This window comes from Carcharhinus amblyrhynchos, chromosome 11 (assembly GCF_965287045.1).
Source record: "Carcharhinus amblyrhynchos chromosome 11, sCarAmb.v2.hapA, whole genome shotgun sequence".
In the NCBI taxonomy this organism is placed as follows: domain Eukaryota; kingdom Metazoa; phylum Chordata; class Chondrichthyes; order Carcharhiniformes; family Carcharhinidae; genus Carcharhinus; species Carcharhinus amblyrhynchos.
The window spans coordinates 67,969,247-67,981,638 of record NC_137334.1 but is presented as its reverse complement, the minus strand read 5'-3'; the positions used below and the strand labels follow the sequence as shown (position 1 = coordinate 67,981,638).

The following is a 12,392-nucleotide window of genomic DNA, read 5'->3' as shown; positions in this document are numbered from 1 at the left end:
CCCCTCCCTGAGGGCCAGCCCAATCCCTCTGTCACCACTTAATGCAGAATGGCAGCTGGACCCCCCCACCAAATGCCCAATGTCCGGTGGACAGTGACAAGGTGCATCCGGGCATTGCCACTTTGTCCCTTGGGCAGTGCCAGGGTGCCAGGCTGGTACAACGAAGCTGGAAATACCCAAGGGGCGACCATTACGTGCAACCTCCTGGAGGGCCTCAATGGCCCCCCTTCAGTCCAGTGGGGTCGGGCCGCCATCTCTCCGCTAATGGGGAGCTATTGTAAATTCCGCTGGAGTGAAACACTTCTGAACAAAGAACAAAGAACAACCCAGCACGGGAAACAGGCCCTTCGGCCCAACGAGCCCGCGCCGCCGCATCACCCTACACCTATTCTACCCTGCGTGTCTACAAATGGAACCCCTAACTTAGCCAGATTCAGGGGAGAACAGTGTCGGTAGGGGATGGGGAGAGACTACAGTCCCAGGACTGATAATAAGATGGTAATGTTCATTTTCATAATTTATGCAGTTCCATGCCGATTTCTGCCGCGGAGTAAATGGCGCCAGAAATCTGGCAGCCGGAGACTCACGGAGGTCGTGATGCCCAATGGGGAGCCTACTAAACAGCTCCTGTTTGAGCCTTCTGGCAGCGCAGTGGACTGGGAGAATTGACCCATGGTCTTTCCCTACTGCAGCAGACGTTACAAAGGAAGAGAGCTGATTGGTAAGTAGTGGGTAAGTCATTTTTCTCTTTTTCCTTACATTAAGGAAAATGTTCTAGCTTTTTAAAAAATAATTTAAGCAATTTTCCTATTGGAATAAATTTAACGTAAGTGTCTTTTAACCAGAAGTGCGACGAGGGAGCTCAGTCCCATGTTTTGCACAGGCTGTGGGAATTCCTGGATGCCCTATGCATTCTGGATCACCACATTTGCAGGAAGAGCCACTAGTTTGACCAGCGGCAGAGCCAGGCTTTGGAGCTTGAGCATTGGTGGGAGGTACAGCATTGTACCCGTGAGGCTGAGAGATTCGTCGATAGCACATTTTTAGACATGGCCACTTTGCAGCTTAAGTAAGTGCCATCAAATAGGGAATGGCTAACCATGAGGCAGAAGAAAAGGGCAGGCAGGTAGTCAGGAGAGCCTCAGACTGAATCTCACTCAAGAACCATTTTTCTGTGTTGACAAACAGTGAGTATGACGGTTCCTCTGGGGAGTGCAGCCAGAGCCAAATTCACGGTACTGTGGGTGGTTCAGCTGCACAAGCAGGGAGGAATAAAAGTGGAAGAGGCTCAATAGTGAGGGGTGCAGGCACGTGTTTCTGCGGCCACAAGCATGAGTCCAGAATGGTGTGTTACCTGCCTGGGAACAGGGTCTAGGATGTCACTGAACAGCTGCAGGGCATTCTGAAGGGGAAGGGTCAATGTCAGAGGTCATGGTTCACATTGCTACCAGTGGCATAGGTAGAAAGAGGGATGAGGTCCTGCAGAAAGAATGTAGGGAACTAGGTAGCAGATTGAAAAGCAAGACCTCAAATATTGTAATCTCTGGGTTACTACCAGTGCCATGTGCTAGTGAATATAGAAATAGAAGGATAGACCAGATGAATGCATGACTGAAGAGATGGTGCAGGAGGGAGAGTTTTAGTGTCCAGGGTCACTGGATCCGTCTTTGGGTAAGGTGGACCTGTATAAGTCAAAAGGATTGCACCTGAACTGGAGTGGGGCCAACATTCTTGTAGGGAGGTTTGCCAGTGCTGTTGGGGGAGAGGGGTTTAAACTAATTTGGCAGGGGGAAGTAAAGTGGAGGTACAGTAGGGGATGATGCACAGCTAAATATAGAAGGAAAACCAGACTGGAAGGCTGAGCAAAGAGACGACATGTTAAGACACATGGGAATATGGCAAGTCTGGATGGCACTTCTTTTAATGCAAGAAAACTTGTAGGTAAAGCACAAGTTTTACCCACAAGTAAAAAGTAACGCATAAGGAAAATGATATTGTTATCACAGAGGCATGGCTGAGGGAGGGGCAAGACTGGCAGCTCAATATTCAGGAAAGATGGGGGGCAGTTGTTGCAACATTGATCCATGAGTAATTTGTGCAGTGAGGAGGGATGATATCTTAGCAGGCTCCTCAATTTAGGTCATAAGGGTCAAAATTAAAAGCATAAAAAGAGCAATCACATTGCTGGGGTGTACTATAGGCTTCCACATAGTCAGAAAGAGGTAAAAGCACAGATATGTAGGCAGAGAAGTGTAAAAGCGGTAGGGTAATAATAGTAGGGAATTTCAACTTCCCCAATATTAATTGGGATAGGCAGAGTGTGAGAGGCTTAGAGAGAGGTGAATTCTTAAAGTTCATCCAGGAGAGCTTTTTGAGCCCACCATGTAGGAAATCCTTCAAGAGGGGGGAGGATGCTACTTGACCTAATTTTAGGGAATGAAGTCAGACAGAAGTGAGAGTAGGGGGGCATTTCGATGATAGTGATCATAACTCAGTAGGATTTAGGATAGTTACAGAAAATGACAAAGATGCACTGGAAAACAAAGTTCTGAATTGGGGAAATGCTGATTTGAATAGAATAGGACAGAGTCTGGCCAAAGTGGATTGGCAGCAGCTACTTGTAGGAAGATCCACATCAGAGGAGTGGGAGTCATTCAAAAAGGAGTTAGGGAGAGTACAGGACCAACAAAGGTAAAGGGTGGGACCAAGAAGTCCAGAGAATCCAGGATGTCAAGGGATATACAAGTTTGGAAAAGGAGAAAAAGGGAGGCATATAGCAGATTCAGAAGGCTCAAACCACCAATTTCTAATTTCTCCCCTTTCCCTCTTCCACTCACAGGTGAAGATAATGATGCCTTTCCTCATGGATTCTGACATGCTGCCATTCAGAAACATACTCTCATACACTTCCAGCAGGTCAGGGCTGATCCAGTCTCATAGTGCTGAGTACAACTTAGCTGGGAAGCTGTCGCTTCCAAGACTTTTACTCTTTAAATGCTTGGGTCTTTTAGAAGGCCTTATGGACAGTTGCACCTGGTCGCAAATGTGGAAGGACCTGTGGAAGCCTGGAAACCACCTCTGATATCCCCTTTTGATGTGACTGACAGTGAGAGGAAGATCTACTCACAAAATTCCCTATCAGAATTTAATGGCTTGGTCAAAAGAGACAGTATCCTGACAGATCTTGGATCCTGACCATATGCTAGGCCATTCACCCCAGCTATCAGAAATGGGACTTATGCTCTCTCCAATGCAAGGAAATTTAGAGCCAATGCATATAGCATCTATATAAAAAGTACATCCATTCCCATCTGTATCAATGGTAAGTCTTCCACTGGGGCTGCAACTGCAATCCTATTTATTTTATAATTTTATATTTTTCATTTTACAAGTACATATCCAATTCATTTTTAAAATTATATTGAAACCTTATTCTCAGTAATCCCTTGTGGTATAACAATCTACATTCAAATAACCCTCTGTGTCAAATAAAATGTTTTCTAACTTCACCTTTTGTTTGTCTGGTGAAAATCTTGTGCAGTAAGAAGTCTCACAACATCAGGTTAAAGTCCAACAGGTTCATTTGGCAGCACAAGCTTTCAGAGTACTGCCCCTGCATCAGGTGAGTGGGAGTTGTGTTCACAAACAGGGCATATAAAGACACAAACTCAATTTACAAGATAATGGTTGGAATGCGAGTCTTTACAGGTAATCAAGTCTTAAAGGTACAGACAATGTGAGTGGAGAGAGGGCCAAGCACAAGTTAAACAGGTGTGTATTGTCTCCAGCCAGGACAATTAGTGAGATTTTGCAAGCCCAGGCAAGTCATGGGGATTACAGCTAGTGTGACATGAACCCAAGATCCCGGTTGAGGCCGTCCTCGTGTGTGCAGAACTTGACTATCAGTTTCTGCTCAGTGATTCTGCGTTGTTGTGTGTCGTGGAGGCCGCCTTGGAGAACATTTACTCAAAGTCCAAAGGCTGAATGCTTGTGACTGCTGAAGTGTTCCCCGACTGGAAGGAAACGCGCCTGCCTGGTCATTGTTGAGTGGTATTCATTCACCCGTTGTTATAGCATCAGCATGGTCTCCCCAATGTACCATGCCTTGGGACATCCTTTCCTGTAGCACATCAGGTAGACAACATTGGCTGAATCGCAAGAGTATGGCACCTTGTACCTAGTGGATGGTGTTCTCACATGAGGTGATGGCATCCGTGTCAATGGTCTGGCATGTCTTGCAAAGGTTGCTGTGGCGGGTTGTATGGTGTCGTGGTCTCTATTGTCCTGAAGACCGGGTAGTTTGCTGCAGACAATGGTCTGTTTGAGGTTGTGCAGTTGTTTGAATGCAAGTAGTGGGGGTGTAGGGATAGCCTTGGCGAGATGTTCGTCTTCATTGATGACATGTTGAAGACTCTGGAGAAGATGTTGCAGCTTCTCCGATCCGTGGAAGTACTGGCCGACAAAGGGTACTCTGTCTGCCATTTCCCTTGTTTGTCTTCTGAGGAGGTCGGTGCGATTTTTCGCTGTGGCACGTCAGATCAATGAGTCAAATGCCATATCCTTTGTTATGAGGGCGTCTTTTAGCGCCTGTAAGTGTCTGTTGCGGTCCTCCTCATCTGAGCAGATCCTGTATATACGGGGGGCTTATCCTTAGGGAATGGCTTCTTTAACGTGTTTAGGGTGGAAGCTGGAGAAGTGGAGCATCGTGAGGTTATCCACAGTGAAGTGCTGAGGTGACCATCCTTGATGGAGATGTGTGTGTCCAAGAATGCAACCAATTCCGGAGAGTAGTCCATGGTGAGTCTGATGGTGGGATGGAACTTGTTGATGTCATCATATAGTTGTTTCAATGATTGTTCACCATGAGTCCAAAGGAAGAAAATGTCATCGATGTATCTAGTGTATAACACCGGTTGACGTTCCTGTGCAGTGAAGAGGTCTTGTGAAGAGGTTCACATCATGAAAACCTTGTGGTCATAGACGCTAGCACCAGTTTGACGATGATGCAAAGAGAAAAAATACTAAGACTGAAAGTCTGAAATAAAAAGGCAAATTAGAATATCATTGTATCTAAAAAAGAAAACGAAGTTCTCATCCTGACTAGTACATTAAGATTAGAGAAGTTCCAGAAAGTTCAATCTTTCAGGTAATGATCAGTCTATGATGCATTTTGGTGTCTTTTTTTATAAATTTTGCCTGAAGTATACTAGCTTTAATACTATTCATTTACAGATGTGAGCATTTATTGCCCATCCCTAACTACCATCCATTTCAGAGAGCAGTTGAGAGTTAACCACATTGCTGTGGCTCTGGAGCCTCATGTAGGCCAGACCAGATAAGGATGGTAGATTTTCTTCCCTAAGATATATGGGTTTATTACAACAATGACTTCTGAATTCCAGATATTTATTGAATTCAAATTTCAAAATCTGCGAAGGTAGAATTTGAGCCTGGGTCCCCAAATGTTACTCTCAGTCTTCTGGGTTACTAGTCTTGTGACAATACCACTATACCACTGTCTCCTCTTTACTATATTGAAGATGATTCATGAATGTAAGGCATTGTAGCTTTATAGTATTGACTGAGGCTTGTCCTTTCAGTTGGATATTATGGTATGCTCAAATGTAAAATTAGGAAAAATAAATTTACATTGGTTTCTGACAGAGTTGCCCAAAAAAGCTAAAAAAAAGTTGCCTTCCTGTATTCTGTAATTTTATCAGCAACTGATAAAAAGTTTGAGACATGTTAAAATAATTATGAAAACACTGCTTTAAAATTTCAATTCAAATGCTTGCCTGATTGCGACCATCACTTTGGAGTTTAACAACGTACATACTTACTGCGGAGTCATAATACCTTGCAATTTATTTCAAACTGCTTTTGCTCAAGGGATATCTCCCCCTCTGCAGGCATTATTGGGTAATGACAAGATCTTGCCATTATCCGCATGGGGCACTTTCAGTGATGTGTGTATTAACTTTTTAGGATCAAAACATCTGCTTGACCTCTAAACAGGAGATCAACCACAAATAAAAGAAGGTTGTCAAAGAAGCTAGTGTGATTGCAGGAGACGTAACCATATTATACAGGAAATTATCAAAGTAACTTATAATCACACTATTGGAAAATTGATAAATGTGATTTACAGGCAAAACAAACAATGGAGATTGCAGGCAGCTGCATTGAAAGAACAAAGTAAGGATTATAGTATGTAATAAAGTTAGTGACTACATTGTACTCAGCCAAGTTCAGCATTCAAAGAATTATTAATACATTGTCATAAATCATGCCTTAAGGAGAATGGCAAACAATAAAAATAAAATGAAATAAAAATTTGTGAAAGAAAGTCATTATGAATAAGTGTTTTCAATGACATCCATGATTCAGTAGAAATTGAAAAATACAGCCTAAGAAACTGACAATTTATTACCAACAATTTAAAATCAGTGTACAGATGTACAGAAATGACTGGAAGAGACTTACAAATAACATTTTTACAACATTATTTAGTCTAAAGCCAGTGACTGCTCAGCAATTGCTCTAGAGAATTGATGCACCATTGCTGATGATTCTGAATGGATGCACTTTGAAAGATCCCGTTTGGCCACATGGTGACCTTTAGAGGCAGGAATAGAGCACAGATCCATCTAGCTCACCAGCCTACTTCTCAAAAGGTTACCTTGGAGCATTTCTAATAATCCTGAATTCAATGTGAACAGTGGACTTGACTTTCTAAAACAAAACAGGGAAAGATGCTAAATATGCTTGCAGTGTTTATCCAGAGCAATGTTCTATTTAATAGCTTGGAAGGGATAAAAAAAACTAAAAGGAATAATGAAAACATAATGGCATAGACTTTCCTGTCCATGGCATCACCATTATTTATGTGTAAATGCATATTATTTATATGCAACTTCAAGCAAGGAGTATGGACATAGTTATATTCAAATGACCAATAGCTATTGACCAAGCTTCTCTGCTCCATCACTGACTTTGCGAAAATGGCATCCCACAGTCTGTTTCATAACTGAAGTACAATGAATGGCATGAAGTTAATGCATTTGTGTGGTAGAGGCGAATTAAACTCACCAGAGAAATATAAATCCCTATGTTCCAATCTCTGTATCCTTAAATAACATGATGAGTATTAATCACTGCTAATCATTGACCATCATCCAGGACAAAGCAGCCCATCTGATTGGTGTTGCATCCATCACATCAGACATTCACTCTCTCTACCACTGACGCTCAGCACCAGCAGTAAGTACCATCTACAAAATGCACTGCAGCAACTCACTAAGGCTGCTACGACAGCACTTTCCAAACCTGCAACCTGACGACCTTGAAGGATGAAGGAAGCAGGTGCATGGGATCACAACCACCTCTAAGTTCCTCTACAGGCCACACATCTTCCTGCCTTAAACCAGACTGACATTCCTTCACTGTTGCTCAGTCACAATCCTGTAATTCCCTCCCTAACAGCACTCTGGATGTACCTACACCACATGGCTTGCAGTGGTTCAACATGGAGCTCAACACTACCTTCTCAAGGGCAATTAGGGATGGGCAATAAATACTGGCTTAGCCAGCAATGCCCACATCCCATGAAAGAGTAACAAAAATCAACCTCTCATGCACTGAAAGCTATTGCATCTGTTTAGTTTATTCAGATTTTAAATCTTGTTGGAGATGTGAAAATGACCAAATTTCAAAGGAAAACATTTTGATATTTCCATTTGCTTAATCCATTCTTTCTTTTTCCCTCTGTATTTGTCTTTCTGGTTTGAAGTTAAACTCACCAACTCTAATCTATACTTCCTTCTCAGTCCTTGCACTGGTCACTTCACAACAGTTTAATCTGATTCGATAGAGTTCCAAATGTGGTTTCCCTTGCTGCAGTGTTATCAACTTGTACTTCCAGCAACTAGCCATGCTCAAAAAGTGAAAATCTAAACATGTAAGGGCAACACTAAAAAGTGCAACATTATTAGCTAACGGGCTGAAGCAAACTTTGGCCCAGTTTTACTTGCTCTTGGATGTGTGTGTTCTGATGAGGTCACATGGATCATCCATCCTTAGTTGCCCTGAGAAAGTGGCAGTCAGAGCATCTTTCGAAGTGTTGGTCTGTCTTTTGGGTTCTAAAGTGGCAATGATGAAGGAATGATAAGGGATGAGGGGAAAAGATAAAAACTTTGACAAAGGGTCATCTGGACTCAAAACATCGGCTCTTTTCTCTCCTTATAGATGCTGCCAGACCTACTGAGATTTTCCAGCATTTCCTCTTTTGGTTTCAATTCTGGCCTCTGTCTGTATGGCGTTCGCACACTCTCCCTGCGTTTTTTCCGGATGCTTCAGTTTCCTCCCCCAATTGAAAGATGTGTGGGTTAGATTGATTGGCTATGTTAAATTGTCCCTTAGCGTCAGGGGCAAAAACTGGGGTAACAGGGATTGGGTCTGGGTGGGCTTGGGGTTGATGCAGGCTCAATTGGCTGAACGGCCTCCCTCTGCACTATAGGAATTCTATGATTCTATAAATAAATGAGGGGACAGACAGTCCTGGTGGAAGGGATATTCCCAAATTTTCTCTTCCAGGGAGTCACAGTCTGAGTTTCACAGACAGCTAAAGCGATTGTGACACTTTCATCAAAATCACATTTTCATTAAATGCACATGAAATTGAGTATTATTCTCCAATTGTATTTGTGTAACGGATGCTATTGTTGCTTTCGGTGCATCCACAACAGTTAGGCTGCGGTGCACGTCAGTTGCAAATTGGGCTTGTTTTGAATGAAGTATTCCAGCAAGTTTTTAATTGGCAGTTACATTTTTGATTTGTGGGCTTGGCTCTTCGCTGTGCGCACGCGCGGACCCAAGTGGGAATTTAGCTCAGTTTAAAAACTTCAGCAAACATCTTCACACTTTCAGAAGTCTGCAAGCGTTTACCCGCTAGAACCAGCCTGTATTACTGGAAGCAGTGCAGTATGTCTGAAACTTCAGACTACAACGAACTGGTAAGAGAAACTTCAATTACTATCAAAGTGCACTTTCTTCTGTTTTTTTTTATTATGTCTAGTTTTATTATGCTAATAACTAAATTATGCACCAAAATTGAGTTTTTTTTTGTTCAATTTGTACTTACAATTGGGACTTTCTATTTACAAAATAGCCTTTTTAAATATTTTTGTTAATGCATTTATATACAGAGTATATATATACAGTATGAGAATTAAGCATGTATTAGTGGCTGGCCTGTGTAAAATGAGGATGATCGGATCACCTTAGCACAAGGCAATCTTCGATAATGAAAGATGCCTGTGAGAAGTCAGGAAGAGTTCTGTGGGGTTTTAATATTTACAGGGCATGGTTAACCTCTCCAATGTGTGATTATTTTCATTTACTGGAATTGGTTACACCAGCTTGAGATTTTGAAAAGGCAATATTGACCCAATCCTTTTGCCTGGCTTCGCCGGTTCCGTATTTTTATTTTACCGCACGCGTTTTGTTACAACTTGCCCTTTGAAACCCAGCGCGGTTCTGATTCATTCCCTTTGCACCAAAGAAATCATAGAAGACCGAAAGTTGAATATTAGAGCGTTCGACCGCATTTTTTTGTTGTTGGTTTTTAAGTTAAAAGACAGTTTCATTGATGCCCACGGATAAGTCGTTTGGCATTTCAATATTCAATTTATAAAACATGCCCACACTGACAGCTCAGATGATCTTTGCAGGTACATTTAGTGAAGTGTGGAACTGGTAACTGCTTATTCTTTTTAACTCTGATCAACTCAACCCAATGCCAAACGTGCAGAACCGTTAGTCTAAGAATAAACAACCAAATCTCCCCTGAACTTTCTTGCACTTTGCTCATTACACACGTGGGGGTAAACACCGAAAGTGATACTTCCGAAAACGTAGGATGAAATTGCAGTGAGCGATCTGAGTAATGCGAGCGTTTGTAAAAACCAGGCGCCAGCAGAGAGCAGAATAACGTGCCATTGAGTTGATGATAAACCTGTCGGACTATAACCTAGTGTTTTGAGACTTCTTACTGTGGCCACCCCTGTCCAACGCTGGCATCTCCACATCATGATTATTTATTGGACAGGGTGACTGCAACTTCAGTCGCTGCCCTGAGATGTGTACAGCGAAGTAGCTGGGTTTCAAAACCGCTATCTAGTTGGAGATTTTCACTGTGATTTCCCTTCTAAACCATCGTGTTGTAACCAAACAGTTGTACACTGATCAGCTCGGGCCGCCCCTGTGTGCCGCCCTCCCCCGCCAGTCTGTGTAATTCGGTTCCTTCTTTAAGAGGGAGTTTTGTGGGGCACCAGGTTCAGTTCCCCTCGCCCGCGTATTGCCCAGGGTTTAACTCGAACAGTGCAACTCTATCCTGCAACAGCAGCCTGCCTGCCTCCTCCCCTTAGGCACGTTACAACGCCAAGTTAACGTGGATGTCACCCAGAAAAGAGAAACTTGCTTTCCAATGGGCCAGTTAGAGTGGCCGTTTCACAGTGCGGTTTGAGAAGAGGACTTTAGATGAATGCACCCGGTAACAGCTCTGATGTTTTGTTGACAAAGCCTCTTGTTTCTTGTTTCAGAGTTATCAGCTGACTTACGATCACAATGACAGCGACGATTATAACTACACGTATCCAGAAGGGATGATGTGCGATGGGGAAAACGAATACTTCAAAAGCATCTTCTTCCCCTGCGTGTACTCGCTGGTGTTTGTCCTGGGGGTGGTGGGCAATGGTCTGGTGGTGGTGATCATGGGCTATCAGGGCAGAGTCCGCACCATGACGGACAAGTACAGGCTGCATCTGTCGGTGGCGGATTTGCTCTTCGTGCTGACCCTCCCGCTCTGGTCTATCGATGCTGCCCACGGCTGGTATTTCGGAAACGCCATGTGCAAGATCGCGCACATCATCTACACGCTGAACTTGTACAGCAGCGTCCTCATCCTGGCTTTCATCAGCCTGGACCGCTACTATGCGGTGGTGCATGCAACCAACAGTGCGGGGCCGCGGAAGCTGCTGGCTGACCGCTTAGTCTACGCGGGTGTCTGGTTGCCAGCCGTCCTCCTGACCGTGCCCGACATGGTGTTCGCCGAAACCAGCATAGTGGACAACGAGGTGGTCTGCGAGCGCATTTACCCGGAGCAGAATAACCAGTCCTGGATGATCGCTTTCCGCGTGCAGGAGATCCTGGTGGGCGTTGTGCTGCCGGGGCTGGTCATCCTGGTCTGCTACTGTATCATCATCTCCAGGCTGTCCCGCTCCACGGGGCTGCAGAAGCGCAAAGCTCTGAAGATCACCATCGTGCTCATCCTCACCTTCTTCTTCTGCTGGCTGCCCTATTACATTGTCATCTCCATCGACACCGTGATGCTGATGAAGGGCAGCGCCTATTCCTGCGAGGTGGAGCAGATAGTCATCACCTCCATGGCCGTCACCGAGGCCGTGGCCTTCTTCCACTGCTGCCTCAACCCCATTCTGTACGCCTTTGTCGGGGTCAACTTCAAGACCTACACCCGCAGGGTCTTCAGCCACTCTGAAAGCCGCTGCTCCTCTCTTAACAAACTCAAAAGCCGGGACAGGCGGGGAGCTCACCCCTCAATCTCCACCGAGTCAGAGTCTTCCAGTCTTCAGTCAAGTTGCTAACCTGTTCCTCCCCACCCTGGACCCACTCTGTTTGAACGCTGCATTAACGGGAGGAGTTTTTACTTTCGTATTTTCACTACTGGCCTCCAATCTTAGAACTCTTCGTGTTGTTTGTTTCAAGTTGCGAGTTGCTATTTATACGTTGGGTTATTTATGTGTCTGAATTTTTGTCACCTTATAGATACATTTTATGTTATCCTGTATCATTTGGTTCGGTAAATGGGTGGCAGCTGAGTTTCCATAAGTTTGTGGATCGCGTATTCCTTACGATAATGTAAATAAAGCGTGTAATTGAATAATATAATTATTTTTACTTCGCATATTATGCTTGTCAAAGTTTGGTAGAAGTGAGTGCACTTGTATTTCCGCAGATTATGTAAATAAATGCATTATTTCTCATATCAAATGTTATGGTGTATTTCTCTTCACATCTTTATGTCGGAAAACTTGGAGCTATTTTCTCGCCAACTCCAAAATATCAAAACATCCACCTTTCAGTTATAAGACGCTGTCAAGAGACTGGCGGGTGCTGGAGCTTTTTATTTTTGTCAGAGGTTTTCCATGGAATCCCTGCAGTGCAGAAGGAGGCCATCCTGCCCATTGAATCTGCACCTGACTCGAAAGAGCATTTTACCCAGTTACCCCTCATACTATCCCTGTAAGCCCACGCATTTATTCGTTTAAGCCACCTAACTGCACATCTTTGGGTTGCAGTTGGAAACCTGACCACCG

The 12,392-nt window shown here is 43.8% G+C and overlaps 1 protein-coding gene across 1 annotated transcript; it reads left to right on the top strand.

The window, feature by feature from the left end:
• Positions 1-8,928: 8,928 nt before the first annotated feature.
• Positions 8,929-12,042, top strand: LOC145350259 (C-X-C chemokine receptor type 4-like). The gene is made up of 2 exons (XM_080199363.1): positions 8,929-9,011; positions 10,599-12,042. The coding sequence occupies exons 1-2, from the start codon at positions 8,982-8,984 to the stop codon at positions 11,658-11,660; spliced, it is 1,092 nt and encodes a 363-aa protein (XP_080055489.1). The 5' UTR covers positions 8,929-8,981; the 3' UTR covers positions 11,661-12,042.
• Positions 12,043-12,392: the final 350 nt, after the last annotated feature.

What these genes read in the sequence shown, in the direction of transcription:
- LOC145350259 (XM_080199363.1), top strand. Translation starts at nt 8,982, where the DNA reads ATGTCTGAAACTTCAGACTACAACGAACTG. An exon ending in CTTCAGACTACAACGAACTG is followed by an intron (nt 9,012 to 10,598) that starts GTAAGAGAAACT and finishes TTCTTGTTTCAG; the next exon opens with AGTTATCAGCTGACTTACGA.